The sequence below is a fragment of the Pyrgilauda ruficollis genome, unplaced genomic scaffold, assembly GCF_017590135.1.
Source record: "Pyrgilauda ruficollis isolate IOZ18807 unplaced genomic scaffold, ASM1759013v1 scaffold38, whole genome shotgun sequence".
In the NCBI taxonomy this organism is placed as follows: domain Eukaryota; kingdom Metazoa; phylum Chordata; class Aves; order Passeriformes; family Passeridae; genus Pyrgilauda; species Pyrgilauda ruficollis.
In genome coordinates this window covers 7738379-7757130 of record NW_024525267.1, presented here as the reverse complement: position 1 = coordinate 7757130, position 18752 = coordinate 7738379, and the positions used below count along the sequence as shown (strand labels likewise).

At 41.2% G+C, this 18752-nt stretch overlaps 1 protein-coding gene across 1 annotated transcript in view; it reads left to right on the top strand.

Moving 5' to 3' along the window:
• BRF1 (BRF1 RNA polymerase III transcription initiation factor subunit) overlaps positions 1-18752 on the top strand; it is a 186767-nt gene that overhangs the window by 127806 nt on the left and 40209 nt on the right. Inside the window, exons 14-17 of the mRNA XM_041476161.1 lie at positions 11049-11110; positions 13245-13326; positions 13425-13480; positions 15256-15512. Coding sequence (XP_041332095.1) covers positions 11049-11110; positions 13245-13326; positions 13425-13480; positions 15256-15512 — 457 coding nt within the window. The remainder of the gene's footprint in view (positions 1-11048; positions 11111-13244; positions 13327-13424; positions 13481-15255; positions 15513-18752) is intronic.

The following is an 18752-nucleotide window of genomic DNA, read 5'->3' as shown; positions in this document are numbered from 1 at the left end:
AGTTTGTGATGCTAAAGTTTGCTGTGGAAAGAATTTACCTAGTTAAAACTAGCATAAGGAACAATTCATCTATTCTTACCTAAAGAAATAAAAGAAATAATATATAAATAAATGTCTATTCCATAGAAGAGGATGGTAGATCTGAATTTGAAATCATGATCTGGTGGGATTTTGTAATGAAATAGTAAAATGTTATCCAGAACTTATTTTCGGAAGACAACTCTGGTTTCGTTAACTCAAAATAAACTTTCCTGATTTCACAGAGATGAATATTACTTGTGGTGCTGAATGTGTTTAAATGAACTCATACAAGAAAAGAACATCAGTCTCTCCCAGTGGGCTGTGGGCATGTATTCATGTTCCTGAAAATGGGTGCTGTAATACTGTGTATTATGGAGGACCTGGATTGAGCTCTGCAGAAAGTATCATTATTCAGTTAATTAGAGAACAACTCTGATATTATGCCATATGCTGTACACTAAAATGGCTGCATGGCAGAAAGAGCCATGAGTCCTTCCAGACTGAGACATGATTTGTTACTTTCTGCCTCTGCAACACTGTGTTAAGTAGAGGCGTAATAGATTTAAATAAAGAATTAATTACATGTGGATGTGGGACGTGTCTTTTCCAGTAAGCACTTTGAAATGCTTACTGGGTTTTTGAGACTTAGTAAAATCTTTCCAAAGTCTTTGCTTTGCTGTGCAACTAATCAACATTCAAGCAGGGTCCTTTGTGTGCCTGTAACCTGGAGAGGATGGCCAGACTGAGGAGAAACTGTAATCAGCAATGCAGAACTTAGCTAAAATGAAATATGAAGTATAGTCCTGTTAGTATATAAACTTTTTATACAAGTCAGATGTTGAGATTAATCGTAAGGACAGGTTGCACAAGCAGATGGCTGGCCTTCCTGATAGCCATTAGCTTGAAAGGCTGGCTTTGAGACCGGCTCCGTGCTTTATAGGTGAATCATGCTGCTGGGCTTTGTTGGGAAAAGGTTATTTCTCCACCTCCACCAAAACCTCCTGTACATAAAAGTGGCTTTTTCCACTGTTCCTGGAGGATAAGAGAAATTATTCTCCAGGAACTTCTCCACAACTTTCTTCTCTTGGAGAGTTGTGGTGTCAGAGGGCATTGCAGCGCAGTAATGGATGGATCTCAAGCATATGGAGTACATACACATGCTAATTGTGCTGTTCTTATGGATCAGTCTGTCCAAATGCCAAGGCCTCAGAGCTGCTGCAGGCAAAATGTTAAAATCCTTCTCCTCTGTCTGCTATGCACTGGGGAACAGGTTCATTGCAGTCACTAAAATGTAGGGGAGAGGAGAAGAAGGAGGTGAGGGACAGAGCCCCGGCTTGTCCTCCCGAGCAGTTCCTGCAGGAGCTGAGCTGTCTGCAGCAGCCTGTGCTGCAGTGTGGCCAGGTGGCCAAGGGACCTTCCTGTGCTCCAGTGGCACCTGGAGCCATGCAGGCAATGCCTAAACTTTGGGTTGCAGGCATCCTTATATGCTTCACGTATAGAGTTGCCTGAATGGTCACAAAACTGCCTTGGTCGCTGGGGAAGGGCTCCTGCAAGAGCTCTGTTTGATAGAGAAGTACTTTATCACGTACACGTTTCTCAGCCATTAAGCATGGTCAGAGACAAAAAGATAGCACTTTGATCTAACAAGAAACAGTGCAACTGCTGTAATTTTTATTTTAAAACATGGTCTGTGCTGGCTGCAAGTCTCTGCTGCATAATGGCTGATGCTCTCACTACAGATCTGCATTTCTGTAGCTGCCCCATTTTAAGAATTCGAACCAAGTATCTCCTACTTCTGTATTTGTAAACCCCAGCTGGTGATCCTGATCACCAAACCAGTCAGGATCTTATGTGTCCTTTCTCTCTCCTCCATGTCTCTGATGGTCCTGGCCACATGGAACTCTGCCTCGTACCTGCTCTGAGTCCAGCCCTCATCCACCTCAGAGGATTTCTTTTGGGCCAAGTTCCCACCTTGCTTTTGATAGGGGAGCTTCTGCTCTTGTCTGTTGTTCGATTTAATAATAAGAATAATTTTTTATCTTCTTTTTCCTCTTCCCATCTCTGTAATTCCCTGCTTGCTATTTCTCATTAGCAATGAAGGAAGGAAGAAGCTGGGTAACAAAATGAGAAATTTCTTACCTTATAATTTTCTTTCAGTTAACAGCTTCTCACCATTCAGCCCGCCCAGACGATGTAGTAAATGGCCAGGACAAAGATTGATGTTTTTCCTCTAAATAAAGACTTGGGTATATAATTTCATACTCTTATGTTTCGATGTTGTCTTAATGCTAATAATTTTCTGCTGAAGCATTTGTGTAGTCTGGGTGGCTTCTGGTGGCTGGTGCTGAGCTTGTCACCAGATCTGCTGTAGATGAGCTCTGAACCTCAAAGGAGGGGGTAGAAATCAGCCCACCTTTGCTAAGAGATGGTAAGGGTGATGAGATGCAGGTTATAAGTGGAAAGTTCAACTCATTTCACTTTTTTGCTCAGCTGAGTAAGTTATTTTGGTAGGCTGTTTTTGACCTGGAGTAGCTCTTTGGTGCAGCTTGTGTTGGAAGGGACCTTAAAGATATCTAGTTCAACTCCCTGCCATGGCCTGGGATGCCACCCACTAGATGAGGTTGTATATGTTCTATACTTATATGGCCATATACATTTAAATTTTTTCCCAGGTGGAACACAAATTGACTCACAATTAAAAACAAAACAAAACAAAACAAAAAACCATAACAAACTATAATAGTCCAAGCAAAATTCTGGGATTTGCTTTTAAGTTCTCTGTAGTGCAGAGCTCACCATTGTGTTTTACTCGGTGTGGGGGTTGCAGGAGGAGATTTACTTCTCAATAAAACAAATGCTGGGATAGCTGAGTGCTGGCCAGACAAGGACCCTGGGCTTGCAGGGATGGACAGCAGAGCATTTAGCGCCCGCAGCAAGACTGGCGAGTTACAGAAATGATGCCTCAGCACTTAAACATGAAGCCAGCTGTTCCCTTTGTGGCTGGCTCGGGTGTAAAGTGCTCTTGCTGTTTTACATAGTGGTCTGTCAGAATGGGGAAAGCGAGCTGGAGTGGGATCTGAGCCTGGCTGCTTTTGCTGCCGGCTCTCCAGGGTGTTGGACTGCCCTCGCCCTCTGCCAGAGATAACGCAGCGCTCTGCCCTTGTGGGGTTTGGAGAGGGGAGCTGATTGAGATGCTGATCAGTTCTTCTCCTTGGTCTCTCCCTTTGTATAAACTGTTACTCTTGGATCCCCCTGCACAGATTTTTAAAAAATGCAGAAAATACAGGCCAGAAGGCACCAAAAAAAAATGAAGTCTGGGGGAAGGGAAAGGGAAGAAAAGATGCCAAGAACAGCATAAAAGGCAAAGGAGGAAAATACAGCAGGGAATTGGTGATCGGCTGGAAAAGTACAATAAGTAGGGGAAATCTGTCTTTATAGTTTTCATTTTAAAAAGTTTAAAGTCCATAACTGTTCAGGCACGAGGGGTTTGATGTATGAATGTAGGGTGAGGTGTGAGTGGGTGGCACTTCCAGCACTAATGCCGTGGTCAGTCTTGGCACTGCTGGGTGCAGCAATCACAGTCTGGAGAAGACTTGTGCCTGTGCATGGCAGCTCTTACAGTTTCCAGGGTTTGCCACTGAAAAATATCATTTGTGGTAGTTGGGTAGTATGTTTCCTGGTGAGTATTGTTCAGTTTGACTGCTGGTTATTGGTTCCATCAGCAAAAGGTAACTCTTTTGGTACTGTTCAGAGCAGCCGTTCTCTGAGCGCTCAGTCATGGCAGCGGAGTTGTGAGCTCAGAAAAGAATGACAAGTTGCAACAAGTAGGTTGCATAAACCATGTTCTTTTTCATTGTTTTGCAAAGGTGTTGGGAGAACGTGAACGTTATTCCAGAAGAAGAACATCTGCTCCTAGTTTTGAGGACAGTGTCAAGATGTTCTTCTGTTCAAAAGCCTAATTTTCAGCTGTATTTATTTTGGGAGGTTGAAAAGGTTTTTTTTCTTAAGGGCTTTTTATGTTGCTATGTAGTTCAATGAACATGAGCTTACCTTTTCAAAGAAAATTCTTCAGAATCAGAAGGGTTTTGTTTATTGCTGGACTGGTTTTGTACTGCCTGCTTTGAAGAAATATATATTGCAGGGAGGATTTCTGGAAATAATGGAGAGATTAACTATTTCTCTGAAGCATTAAATTTAAGTTAACAAGTTTCCATGTCTGTTAGACGAGTGGTATGACCTCTAACTGGATATAAAATATGAGGATGTGGTTTGGTTAGATCCTCCATGGAGTATGAGGTGAAACAATAGCATTTGTTTCAGTATGGATGTGCTCTCAGGAAGGCAGCAGGGCTGGTGGTTAGGTGTGCTTTCTTTCAAATTTGAAATTTAATTTATAAAAAATATGTTCACTATCTAATAAAAGTTCTGTGAGAGTGATTGACGGCAGGAAAAAGCTTTTCTCATAATTTATTCCCATATATCATTAAGCACAGAAATCTGAAATTCCGTTCCAGTGACGGGGTAATGGTTCTGAGACCGCCGTAGGAAGGTGGCTGATGGGGGAAGGCTGTCGGGTGTCACTCAGCTGTGCAGGACAGACAGAGCACCTGCAGCTTGAGTGTCAGTGTGGGGAAATGGAAACAGGCACTTAATAAAGATGGGTTTCTAGTTCTGTGCTACATTAAGGCCCAGTGTTGTAGGAAAATCTTCTGCAGTGCCCTCGCCCTGGCTGTTACACTGCTTTGCTTTGTGAGAAAGTCCTATTTTCAGTAGACAGGAGTGAGGAAATAGCTGATGAGCTCGTATATCCCAGCTTTTGTACAGGCTGACCTTGCACAGCTGCAATATTGGAGTATGTGGAATTTCTTTTTTTTTAATTATGCCTTTTTTTAATTGTGACTTTTCCCTCTTTGCCCTTCATTTGCACCATTTTGGGCTTTGCCTCTACACTTCTTATGGTCCCAGTGTGAGGAGCTGGCCCGTGGGCACCTTGCAGAGGCAGGGCTGTGTGCCCTGGCACTGCCAGGCAGCCTGGTGCCATCCGGCAGCGCTTCCCACCGTCCCTCGTCGGCAGGAATGAATGTTTCTGGGAAGATGGGGCCTCGCTCTGTGTGGTGTGATGTGTTTGCTTTCTCTGAGGAACTAGCAGGCTGGAAACTTGGCTTTGGCTGGAGAGGACCCCTTAACCTTGCCTTGGCAGAAGGAAATAATAAAGTGACAGACTTCATTTATCTTTATGGTGTGTGCGTGGCCTCGTGTGCTCCGTACACCACCAGACCTAAATCCTGGCACTGTGATTTGGCACTGTGAAGGAGTAGCTGTAATTTTCAAGGTGGCTCCAGGTACAATAAAGTAAAAAACATTTTCTCCTAAATACGAGCATACACATAGTGTTTTGTGACCTTATTTCTTCAGCAAGTGCAATTAATTTGTTTTTGTGGAATACTTCTTCTGTGACAGCACAATTGTGCTGCCGAAGGTGAGCTGGGGGACCTGGAGCCCTTGGCAGCTTCAGGGTGCATGCCGTGGGATGGGAGCATGGCAGGGCGGGCTGGGATTGCACAAAGAGGCGCCTTACCTGGAGCACTGGGGTTGGCAACAGCTGGAAACAGCCAGGATTACCTCCCAGCCTGCTCTGGAGGGAGGCTCCTGCCCTGTGTTAGTGAAACTCACAGTGTTCTCTGCTCTTACGGCCCTGCAGACTCTGCTCACGGCTTGATGTGTGATGTGTTTGTTTGCACACCCATCGATCCTTGTACTTCATCCTGTGCTGCTGCTGCTGCTGCTGCAGCATTTTCACATCCATTTCTTTTCCCTGCCTGGTCCCTACAGCGCGATCACCACGGCGCTTTGCTCGGCACCGCTCCCCTCCCGGGTAGCCACCCTTAATGCCTGTTCCCTTCACTCCCTCTGGTAAATCAGTTATCTCCCGCTCCAGATGGGTTTGTGTCCCCTCTGATCAGCCCATCAGTTATATCCTGGCGTGGTTGTGCAGTGCCTTTTTTGACTCTAAGCCATCTCCTTCCCTTTGCACTCGTTGCAGCTCCCCAAAGTGGCCCCGGCATCGCTCATCAATTTGAGATGTTAAAGCATTTCTGCCCATTGGGTCCCTCCGATGGTCTGCGGGAGCTTTTTGTGGCTCCTATTGGATTTAATCCCTCCCTGGAGAGCAGCAATCAATCCCAGTGTTTCTGCTGCCCCAGGCTCAGGTTATTTGGATTGTTGCATAAGGATTTTTGTCGCTGAAAATGCATCTCCCAACTCTTTTCAGATTTTGTCCTATTCTAGCCCCAAAGTATTTCTTGAATACTGGGGGTGCTTAGTGTCTGGTTTTGTGCCAAATAGGTGGAAAGGTTCTTTGTTTAAACTCTTTGCTGTGGAATGTTGTGGTGAAGGATGTATTTGCTGCATAGGACCAGAGGACCAAATGCCTTTCTATTAGATCTGCTCTAGAGGATTTCCTGGGAAGTGTTCAGCCTCCATTTCTGTCTGTAAGGAAATCCTCTTATCTGGGCAGAGCAATAAATAGTGCTGCCTCCTGTAACAGAAACAGAAAAACATATTCTTCACGTGGATGTTTTTAAAAACGTGGGGTTTAAAATATATCGGGTGGAATGATTCTTCTGTAATAAATCCCCATAATAGAGCACTATGTATACATTTAACTGGCTGTACAGAGGTAGGGAGAGGGGCAGAGAGTGTGTTAAAAGATGATTTAGTGTCTATTTAGTAATGACAAGAACAGTAAATAATCCTACAGGTTTACAAACCTAATCCCCAGTGTCTGATTGTAGCCCTCATGTCTACTGGAATTGGTTGGAAAGATGTTAGAAGGCTGTAAAGGGAGGGCTCTGGGGGGAGTTTATTTTTAAATTTTTGGGGAGCTGGCTGGATGATTGATGGTTTTAGGTAGGATGAATGTAGCTGATTCAGTACCTTATGGAAAACTCTTGAAGTGCCTGTCCTCCTCTACTTGCTACAGAGATGTTGGATGGGGATGGAGTAGGCTGGTCCTTGCTCTAAGCTCTTCCTGGTGATCCTTTCATTTAACAACTGGATTTGGAGGGAAAGGGAGGAGTATTGTTGTTTTTAATGCCCACCGTATTTTTTGCCTGTGCTCTGCAGTAAAGTGGTTGTTTTTCTTAACAGAAGAAATCCATGATGTCTCAGAGCTGTGCCACGTGATGCCACTGCTTTTAAATAAGCTCTTAAGAGGCTGGACCAGATGTTGGCCACATCTGTGTTTTCATTTCGTTGAACATTTCATTTCGACCCTTTTATTAAAAGAGAAAATGATAATTTAGAAATCACTTTGAAAAGTTTAGCAGCTAGGAAGATCTGTTTGGTATATAAAAAAGCAAAGAGTTTGCTTTCCATGCCCTGCAGAGAACCATGTAGCATCAAGCAGACAGATATTTGTGGCTGGTAGAGTCTACTCCTGTTGGAAACTATTGCCATGGAAATTTTCATGCCAAAATGGTTGTGTTTTATTTTGAATTGGCATTCTGTAGTGAAACATGTATTTTTTTTCTCTCAGTGAAAGCATTAAACTAGGGATTTGAAGGCACCTTCGCTTCTGAAAAACCCATTTAATGAATGCCTATCACCATGGCAGGAAAAAGGAAGATTTGCAGGCAGAGGGATATCCTGCAATTACTCCCTCTGCTGCTGTTACGGGGGTCTAAGAAATGCTTGTTATGTGTAACTTGCGTCTGGATTCTTCTCTGCAATTTAACAGTTGGAGAATGAGTTTTCTGTCCCTGTTGCTAATTGATCCAATGAGAAAAACTGGCACCTAATTCAGTAACAAGTTATATTTAAAATGACAAGTGAAATTGTTCATGGTGCCTGAAATTGCATCGTTTTCAGTCTGGCATGTTAGGGCTGTATAAGAAAACAGGCACCTACTGTACTGTGACATATTAAATTTTAAACCTCTGATTCAAAAATATAGTGGGGTATAGGAGGAGCAAGGTGTAAAATGATGAAAAGCAATGGCAGCTTGATTTCAGTGGGATACTTTTATTGTTTTTAGGATGCTTTGCCAGTTTCTACTGCAGTAAATACTGGGATCAATTTATGTAAAGTTGAACAGTGAGTATGTCCATCACCACTTCCAAGTTTTGGTTTTCTAACCTATGATTTTCAGAACTTACTAGTGATTTTCAAGATTGGCTCCATTTTTCTCTGTTGGTAATTCCAAGCCTGTGTCAATAGTGGACAATTTAGTTTATCTGGTACAATGAATAGTGAAGAAAAAGAAATCCTTTATTTGTGCAGGTAAACCAAATTGAAAATTTGGGGTTTTTCTCCCAAAAAATTCCTTGTGGAAACAAGGGGTAGATAATGCAATGAAGGTGGAGGCCATCCCCCCTTCTGTCCTACAACTTGGTGGTTAAAGTGCTACCCAGAATATGAGGGACCCAATTGAAGTCCCATTTTTGTATGAACTCCTTCCAACCTAGGACCCAGGTTATCCTGGTCTGGACTCCCCTTAACACTCTGCTGTTGAGCTGTTTTATTTTATGTGATGGAACATTTCTTGGACCCAGGTAGACCAGCTGCTGGGAAAGATTTCTCAGACAGTGAACTACAGTATTTGCTCCTTTCCTTGGTGAAAATCCAGCCATTTTGCTCACTGGAAGTTTCTGTCTTGGTTCCAGCAGGAGAGATGTACAGTACTGTCTTGAAGAGTACCCTGCCCTCCCTTGGGTGATGCCTCTCCATGCTTTGAATGATTATGCTTTGTTAAAAAAAAAATGTCAGCCAGTTGCATTAAAAAGGCAGCAAACCACTGGAATGTATTTTGCCACCTTGCTTTTCCTGCCCACCCTCAAGCCAGGGAGTGCTTGGCCATGTCCTGGGGGTGCATCCCTGCCTGGCTGGGAGCAGGGTGCCTGCATGAGGAGCTGCTGGCACCAGTGCAGAAAGTTCTGCTCTTACTGCACTGTGCAGAGATCAGACCAGAAGTAAAGCATATGTACTGATAAATTATGTAGTTATTATAAAGTCTTCTGCACTTCTAAAGTATTTTGGGGAAAAAGGGTTGTAAAGTAAATCTGGTGCTGCCTGGGACTAATGTGTTTAATTTATAAATGTAATGACAGTGAGAAATGTTCTTTAAAGCTTTTTTGGTCAAATTAGCACCACATCATCTGAACTGGTAAACTTGATATTACTTTCATGAGACAATCTCAGGAAAAAAATCTAACCATAGTGTTACAGAAGGCTGGAGCACCTCTCCTGTGAGGAAGGGCTGAGAAAACTGAAATTGTTGAGCCTGGAGAAGAGAAGGTTTCTGGGTGACCCATCTCCAGCCTTTCAGTAGCTTAAAGAGCTACAAAAGAGCTGGAGAGGGACCTTTTACAAGGGTGTGGAATGACTGGACAATGGGGAATGGCTTCAAACTGATAGAAGGTTTAGATTGGATATTAAAAAGAAGTTGTTTACTCTGAGGGTGGTGAGACACTGGGATATGCTGCCTGGAGAAACTGTGGATGCCCCATTCCTGGACGTGTTCAAAGCCAGGTTGGATGGGGCTTTGAGCAGCCTGGTCTGGTGGAAGGTGTCCCTGCCCATTGTTGGGAGTTGGGAGGGGATGATCTTTAAGGTCCCTTCCAACTCAACCATTCTGTGATTCTATGCTGTTCCTTGTGATTGGACATTTTTAGGGGGGTTAAATCCCCTTTTGCTTCTGGCTTGGGGTGGAAAGTATAAAACTTTATGTTGGTTGTTTAAGATGGATTGTGAAAAGACATTTGTGAGTGCTCAGTGTCTGATCCCAGGGAATGTCTGTTAGTTGAGCAGCCATACCCTTTACACCCCCTAAGGAAGCTCAGACTTTATTCCTAACCAGGTGTTTTTGTTGGATTCCCAGCCCTGTTATTTCACATTCTTCAGGCAACTGGTTTAAACCCCTGACTTTTGCTGAGCAGATCATGGTTTTATCTTCTGGGAATGCTCTTAATTCCAAGCTTTGCTTGACTTTATCGTTTGGTTGCCATGACCTGCCACTAGATCCTGGCATCACCCTCTGCTGCTCCAGCACTGTGCAGGAGCACCAGGCTGGGGAATCAATCCATCAAAGGTCTTAGTTTGTGGGGAGGCACATCCCCAGTACTGGGGAGTGGGAGCTGTGAACATGCCATGCTGTTCTGCACCACTTTGGTTTTAATTTGTTATTGTTGATTGTTGAAACTTAATTTGTTTATATTTTCTGAAGTGAACTGGTGAGGTCATCTCTTGTTTGATCTTTATTAGATGTAATGGAGATGACCAAGAAGATTGCTTCATTCCCCAGCATAAGTCTTTGTTAAATAATTTGTTTTCTTCTCTACCTGGACTACATTAATAGTGTATTACTATAGTTCTTTAATGTGATGTGGAAAATCAGGTTTTGCAGCTGTATGCTGTTCCAATCCCAAATTAAGCCTCAGTTCTGTGCTGTTATGCTTTTTAATGGATGGAATATTTGAAAATTTGTTTTCAGAAGTCTTAATAACTACCAAACTAGCAAAATTGAAGTGAAATTGTAATTATAGAAAGTCAAGAAGAAAGCCGTGGTGTAACTGTCAGCAGTGGTCTGTGCTGCTTCCCTGAAAATAGACAATATTTTCTAAGTCATAATTTAAAGATAAATTACTGACCTATATGCTCTAACAGAGAAATTTTTGTTATGATGAAAGAAAAGTGGTCATCTTTCTGAAATGGTTTCCCCAGCTTCCTGCTGAACATTTGTGGCTGTAAATTAAAATGGGTGAAAAAAAGGCGACTGGAAGTCTCTGGCTGATTTTTAGTACTGATGAAGACTGCTGGTTCCTGAATTTTAAATTAATCCAATGTGGTGAATTTCTGTGCGTGAAGTTCTGTAGTGAAAATACTCAGCAACACATTAAACCTCCTAGATGAAGGCAGAAGGATGCAAATTTCTGAAGGACAGTCCTGAAGTGTTACATTACTGCAGAACTTAAGTTGCAGTAGATATTGGACAAACATATTGGCTGATTAAAATGTGTTCTTTTCTCTAGGTGAGAATACAGGGGATGGAGAATTAGATCTGAGTGGAATCGATGACAGTGAAATAGATCGGGTAAGGTGCCCTGTGGTCCCTGCTGTCTCTTATCCTGCTTGTCTGGGTAACTGGGAAAGACAAAATGCTTCTTACCTGGTTTATGCTCTCTGCAACTGCCTCTTCTCTCTGATCTATAGAGAGCTTTGAGCAATTTTAGTGGTCTGAAATCTAATGTTCATGCAAACCTGTGAATTTGGTGTTCCTTGCCCAAGTTACATATATATTTATAAGGCTGCTGCTGCTGCTTGCTTTTAACATGCTGGAATAATTATGTTTTAGAATGTCTTTTATTCCAAAGGAGAACTTTAAAAAGTTTGGTGGAGCTCTACATTCATTGTTTAATTAAGATAGATTCAACATAGGAGGCTGCCATGGAAACCAAACTGTAAAACCAGTATGTGTGGCTCTTAAGTACTTCCAAAGATTTCTGTGATGTTTTCTGGATTTATTTTTATTGGTGTGGCAGCAAAAAATGCCATTTAACATGCAGACTGAGTGGGACAGACACGTGGCTGTGGAAAAGAGCTTGCTGGAGGGCACACAGCTGGTCAGAACTTGGACATGCCACAATCCAGCTCTCTGAGCCTGATGCCCTCTCCAGCTGCCACACTGCTTTACAGTGTCATTTGAACAGATAATGCCAGTGCTAAAAACTTATTTTGGGGTACAAAATCACTGAGACTGATGAGGTTGCACAGGAATTACTGATGTCCAAAACGTAGCTGTGAGGTGGGATTTGCTAGGCTGGGCATTAGTGTCTCACGATCTGAGCAGACGTTGAATGGAGGAAGGAAGCAGGAAGGCTGAGGTTCTTAACCATAGCCAGTCCATAATTAAAACAATCACTGGGGAAGAACACATTTTCTGCACTTCCTAGGCTCTGTGATGAGGTCATAACTCTGCTTTTATGACTTCATGTTCATTTCTGTGGCAATAGACTGTAATATTGTAAGCCCAAGATTATGAAATCTCTGAAAGCCTAAGAGGGATGAATAACTGAGCTAGGGAAAAGTGGGTTTTACTGTTATGGCCCACTTTTAATAGAAGCAAATGAAAGAGTGAAAGTATTGGTCTGATAAACCAGGACTTGCACAGCCATTTGCTCTCTTGTTTAGCCCTTAGAGGAAAGACTCCTCCCTGCATTAGTTTCGTTTGACTGGAATTATTTTTCTTATGAAATCCTAGATGTACATCTTACTTTGGATAAAATCTTGAATGCTCAGACCGAAAAGATGGAGAAACCTCAGATTGCTTTTCTTGCACTTAAACATAATTTTACAGTCTCAGGTGCACTGCTTAAAACTGAAGTGTCTTGTTCATGATGGATGACCTCATTTGTCTTCTCCATTCTGCTGGTCTTCCCTCCCAAACAGCATCGTCTGTAGAGAACTTCTGTTTCATTGCTAATTGGGCTAAATACTGGGTTAATTTTTACATTTAGGTCATCTACCATTAAGTAATTGCTACCTATATGTCTATTTATTTCTGTGATTCATCTGAATAGTCCTAGATGTATTTTATAGCTCCATTCTCAGTCAAGATGTTATGGAGACTAGGTGGAGTTAACTGCAAAACATCTACATGTGGTTACGGAACCCAGCTGTCTGAAATCTAGAGGGCTAAAGCTCCAGCAATCTGAGCTGGTTTCCTTCACACAGATGTGGCCATTGAACTAATAATCTCAGTGTAAAGCTTCACAGAAACCTACCCAGAAGACACATGTTTTTGTTTTGGTCGCACAGGGCAATGGTTCCCATCCTGTTTTGAATTACAGACCACCACCAACACACAAGAATTACTTGCAGACAACCACGTTGTCATGATAACCTCTTGTATCATCTGAAAAAGATCATAAACCCAGGATAATTTTTGTTTAATTAATAGACCGTGTATAATGAGTCCTGGATGGTTTTTGGTCACTTCATCATAGTTTGGAAATCAAGCACTGTTTCTTGAAAGCAGGTTGTTGCTTGTACCAGCTTCAGATGTTACTAGAAATACTCTCTGATTGTCTTATATCACTCCTATTTTCTTTTAATGTATTTTTAAAAATGGCATATGGAATGACCTTGCCAGTGGTTTTTCAGTTCTGTTTTGCTCTGTGGTTTTCAATTTGATTTCTGAAAGTAGATAAATTTGTTTTCTCTTTTAGTATATACTTAATGAAGCTGAAGCTCAGATAAAAGCAGAGCTATGGATGAAAGAAAATGCAGATTATTTGAAGGAACAAAAAGGTAAATATGTAGGCCTGAAATTTGCCTTTTGGCTGGTGTTGCTGGAATATGCAGTCTTGTGTAATTTTCATGCTGGTTACCCTTTTGTCATCTTTCAGAAAAGGAAGCAAGAATAGCAAAAGAGAAAGAACTTGGGATTTATAAGGAACACAAGGTATTAAATTATGTGTTAATTGTGTCTGTTTGAAAATGTCCTGGAAATTCATTATATCTGCTGATCAGCTCCATGTAGATGTATGGGCATAATGGTACAGGTCACCACTAAAGGAACAAAACCTACAGTACATCTAGCTGCTACTGAATTGCAAGGCTGTATTTTTTTTAGGTGGTGAGTAAAACACTTTCTTGCCCAAACTTTTATTTTAAATTGCTATTATGAGAAAATTCTGTGCATGTCAAAATCAGAGCTAGCTCTTTGCATTTATGATTGCTGTTCTAATTGCTTGCTTATTAAAATACAGGTTTTAAGACATCTGATTTTTTTTTAACATGTGCATGGGGAATTTGTTTGTACTTGCCATAACTTCAGTGGCTTTCTTTGCTCTTACAATAATGATTTCTTTATGAAGAACTGAACAGATCCTTGTTACAGTCACTTGAAGGGGTATTTTGTTCTACCTTTCATAAAGAATGCAACGGTTATGTTAACAAATGGCATGTCCTGTCTCCATGTTTAGCAGTTTAAAGCAGCCTAATTGGCCGTATATTCACGATTTACAGCATTAGTATTTTGTGTAATTGAGCAAGTGACAACTCAAATCTTCCACATACAGCTAAAATCATGTTAGTTTTTAGCATGTATATCCTCTATCTTCTTTTCTGACTAATGCAAAAGGCAGAGTTTCCTGCTTCCCCTAGGTATTTCAACAATAAAAACAAAACCAGACAATGAAACACTGTTTTAGACTTCAGAGTTTCTCATTCATCCTGCATTTATGCAGACGTGGCAGTCTACCAGCAATTTTCAAAATTGTATAACTCCTTGGCACTGCCATGTAGCCCAAACACCCACTTTTTTGTTCGGACAACACAGGAGTTTTTCTCTAACCTTTTATTGTTTCTGACAGCTCGAGTAGAACTTGATTAATATGGTGCTTTCCAATTTCAAGGTAGCACTTGACCCATGTAGGTAAACAGAGGGGCTATTATCCATTAAAAAATAAATCTCCTGCAGAGCTTGGTGTTAAAACCTTCCTTTGAATAGGAAAATGCCAAATGAGAAACAGAGGTTCTGGGTTGTTTTCTTTTTCCTACCTACCCAGGCACGGGACACGGCTGGAAATGTTCTCCGGTGTCATTCCTGGTTGCCTGGCTCTGCACAGCATCGCTGGGCTCGCAGCCTGTGCCTGGGAGAGGTGACAGAGCTCCTGTGCCTGCAGCCTCCTGCTGCCTGTCCCATGGCAGCCCAGGCTTGGGAAGCTGCTGCTGCTCCTGCTCTGGGCCCTTTGCAGCGAGGAGGAGGAGCTGGGCAGAGCCTTTCCCACGCTGTGTTCAGATTTGGTCTGAAACACGGCCGCGGTTCTGTGTTGTTGTCAGTGCTCTGGGGAGTCGTGACCCAGCTTCACTCTCTCTTTAAAGGCAGTTTTAGCAGGGGAGGTTCTTTATTTCCATGCTGGGTGATGCTGTGAGGTCCCTATTCCTGTAACATGAGTTCACTGGCCCATCCTTCTTCTCTCTCTCTATTAAGTAAAGAATTTCTAATAAACTCTCTGGGCATTTTGCATAAAAGCAAACATTCATCTCTTGGAGAAGAGAGACCCTTTGATCCCATTGAGTGGCAGGAGATGGAGCACTGGCTTAGCCTGGGCACATCACCTGCATCCCCCACATCAGCAGCACCTGAGCCAGGACTGCTGCACTCCAGCTTGCCCCTCTGCTTCATGGAAACTTTGTTTGTATCTACATCACTAATTTTATATTTTAATTAAGCCAAAGAAATCTGCAAAGAAGCGGGAGCCAATTCAAGCCAGCACAGCAGGAGAGGCAATTGAAAAGATGTTAGAACAGAAGAAAATCTCAAGTAAAATTAATTATAATGTGCTAAGGGACCTGAACAGCAAAGGAAGTAACACACCAAAGAAAGAGGATGACAGCACTGATGACAGCACCAACACCAAGAAGCTGTCAAGAAGAAAATCTATTGCCAGTAGGAATATAGCCAACCCTGTAAACAGTGTGGGAAAAAGGTACTGCAATTGTTCATTTATATCTCTGTCTGTGAGACTGTCTATGTATCTTTCTGAGCCAGACAATGTAGGGACTGAAACATTTGTTTGAGGCTAAAATAATGTCGAGGCTCTGTTTTTATTTATTTTGCCTGCACTGTCATGGCGACACCTTATTTATAGTTCACATTTCAGAGGTTTGCTTTGATGAGTTAATCATCCCAAAGCCAAAAAACCCACAAAATCAATGGAAATTCACAAATGTGAATATATCAGCCAGGGACACCTTTTCCTCATAAAATCCTGACATTTGCTCTCCTTCCTTTAAGTTGTCTGTATGAGCTGACGTGACACTAAATGTTCGAAAGCTTTTCCTTTTTGCTTGATTTGAAAACTATAGTTCCCATCTGTTTTGACAGCTAGCTGCTTTGATTAGCTTTTATTTTAGTTTTATTCCAAACTTTTGTTGTTAATTGATGACACAAATACAAAGCTTTACAGTAAATATGCTTGTCTGCATTTGAAAATGTTTTACAAAATGTTTTATAGTGTGATGAAAGCTCCTGTTTTAATGAGAGAAATACTCAACTTGCTGGGCAGATTTGTAGTGTGCTGTAAAATGTATAAGGAGAGTGATGTGTCCAATCTGCAATATTCAACTGTTTTATCTGTCTGTGGTTTATGAAGTCACGTTGGATCATCATTTGAATAATTTTGACGTATAGTAATTTCTTACTTAGATGTTATTTATTTATTTATTGCCTATTTATTTACTGCCAGAATGATAGGCCAAATGCCACAAGGTAATCTCGATATTTAATTTTGAAATATGAAATGTTGTCTTTGCATGGCTGTTCAGATTTAGGCATGTGTTGAAACTGGGTAAGGGACCTGGGAGGGCAGGAATTTAGCCACCTGCAAGGTGTGAGAAAAACATCTGTTTGTGAAAGAACAGGATACATGGGGTACCTGAAGACATGATGTTGGGAAGGATACTAAGTGCAAATCTCTCAGAAGCTGAGGAAAATAAGGATGGCAAAACCTAACCCCTTGTTTTAACTTTATTTGACAGTGAGGCCAGAGGCACGGGCTTCAGTTTGGGCTGAGAAGCCAAATGCCAAAGTCACTGGCCTCACTGTCACCAGATACAAATTTTTACAGTATATCAGACATCTTTTCTTCTTTATTCTGTATTTTTGGCTTCATCCTCATTCAGCTTCTCATTCTCAGTATCAAAAGCTTTGCTTTCCAGCTGTTGACTCACTGGGATTTTAGGCTCCCCTGTGAGTTGCAGGTAAGTTTCCCACTGGTAAAGGATGGGGAAGATGCATTGAGGATTAACATAACAGCATTTAGCTTATGCTTTATTTGCAGTTAACAGGTATTAATGAGTCGTATTTCTGGTATTTCCAGTAAAGTAGGACCAATTCAGTTGTCTGAAATGCGTTGCTGGGTGGGAAGTAGGGGCTGGGCAGGATCCTGGTTGCATTTCAGAGCTCAGCAGCGACATCCAAGCTCAAGCTCCTTCGTCACATCCCAGCCTTGTCACTGCTGAGGTTTGCAGAAATGCTGGTCTCTGTTGAATTCAGCATGTAAAACTCTTAACAGGTGTTAAACTCTTTGGAAAATCATGCCATAAATATTTAATTTAACAGTGGTGCAACTTGAAAAGGTTTCTAAATAAATACAAATCAGTATTTTCCAAAAGCAGCTAATAAAACGTATTTATTTTTCCTCTTGAGAGCCTAAAGTACATCCTTAAGATGCATAACAGAGTTTCCTGATGATGATTAGCAGATCTCAGATACAATGAATTTTGCAGCAGAACACTTCAGAGGAGGTTGATGTACAAGCAGATAAGTGAGCTAAGAAGATTTTGCACTCCTGAAGTAGGCAGTGCTCTTGCTTAAATATTATCAAGGACTTGACAAACATTAGTTGGGCTTTTTTTTTTTTCCTTATAATTAAAGATTTATGACATACTTTTGATTTTTTTAAATGCCATGCCTTTTAAATGGCATGCATAAATTTCTGTGTTCTGCATTGTTCTTATATGCCTTGCATTCATTGCCTTTGTTCAGCACTGTTCCTCTAAGAGGTGAATGGCTAAATACTTTCCCAGGGATACAAAAATCATGATAATTTATATGCAATTAATAATAATAAAACTCCTGAACATTGCTCATTAGAAAATGAATGAAGCAGATAATCTGTCTTTTTCCAGGAGGCATTTGCAGAAATGGGATCATATGGTTTGGGTTGGAAGGGACCTTAATGATCATCTATTGTTTTGGTTTGTAGTGATTTACAGGCCTGCATATTTATCTTTATGTATTTAAAATATTTAGTAAGCTGCCTCTGACTGCAGTATCACCATGGATAGCCAGGCTTTGATCCAGTCCTTCAGTTCACTGGAGTTGTATCAGATTTTAAAGAGCTATTTCTTGAGTCCTGATCCCAATTAAAAGATGCCAGTACAGGGAGTACCAAGTTACAGGATGGGGAGCAAATACTCATTCTTGGTGATTAAAGCAGTGTTCCTGTAATGGTATAAAATGGAAAATTTTTAATATATATAGATAAATACCTTTCTTGCTTTCCTTTTAAGTCATTTTACTTAACACACCAGATTTGGACAGATGATGTAGCCAAGTTTGTCATGTGTCTTAGAAATCATCTTCACATACAGTCTGAAGCACTCTGGAAATAGGAAATTGATATTAATTTCCATCTTTCTAATTGCTTCTTGCTCTAAAATAGTCTGTGCTTTTATTTCCACACAGAGGACTTTAGATTATCCCTAAAGAATGGGTACCCCAACCAGACAGGGTGCAATGTCTGGGTATTTTTTTCTTTTTTTTTTTTTTTAATATCATGTAAAGTAGCAGTTACTGTGATAATCAGTTAAAATACAGAAAAGCTTTTGTTTCCTGATGTGATAATGTTAAGCAAATTTTACAGTCTTGTGAAAAGATGTTGATTTGGAAGAAATTTATAAAGAGCTGAAATGCTAAGCAGGTCTCAGGAGTATGCTTGAATTGGATAGTCTTTCACTTGGTGGCCTTTTTATTAGAGCTTTGTTGATACTATAATCACTTAATGGTTACTTGGATTTCAAAGACAATATAGTTTTATCTACCTCTTATTTTATAAAAAATCCTAATTTTGAAATCTCAGAAATATTTGGTAAATTCTGCAATTTTGGTAAGAAGACAGTTCAAAGAATTCTTCCAAAGATCATGCAGGTTTCTCCTTGTTATG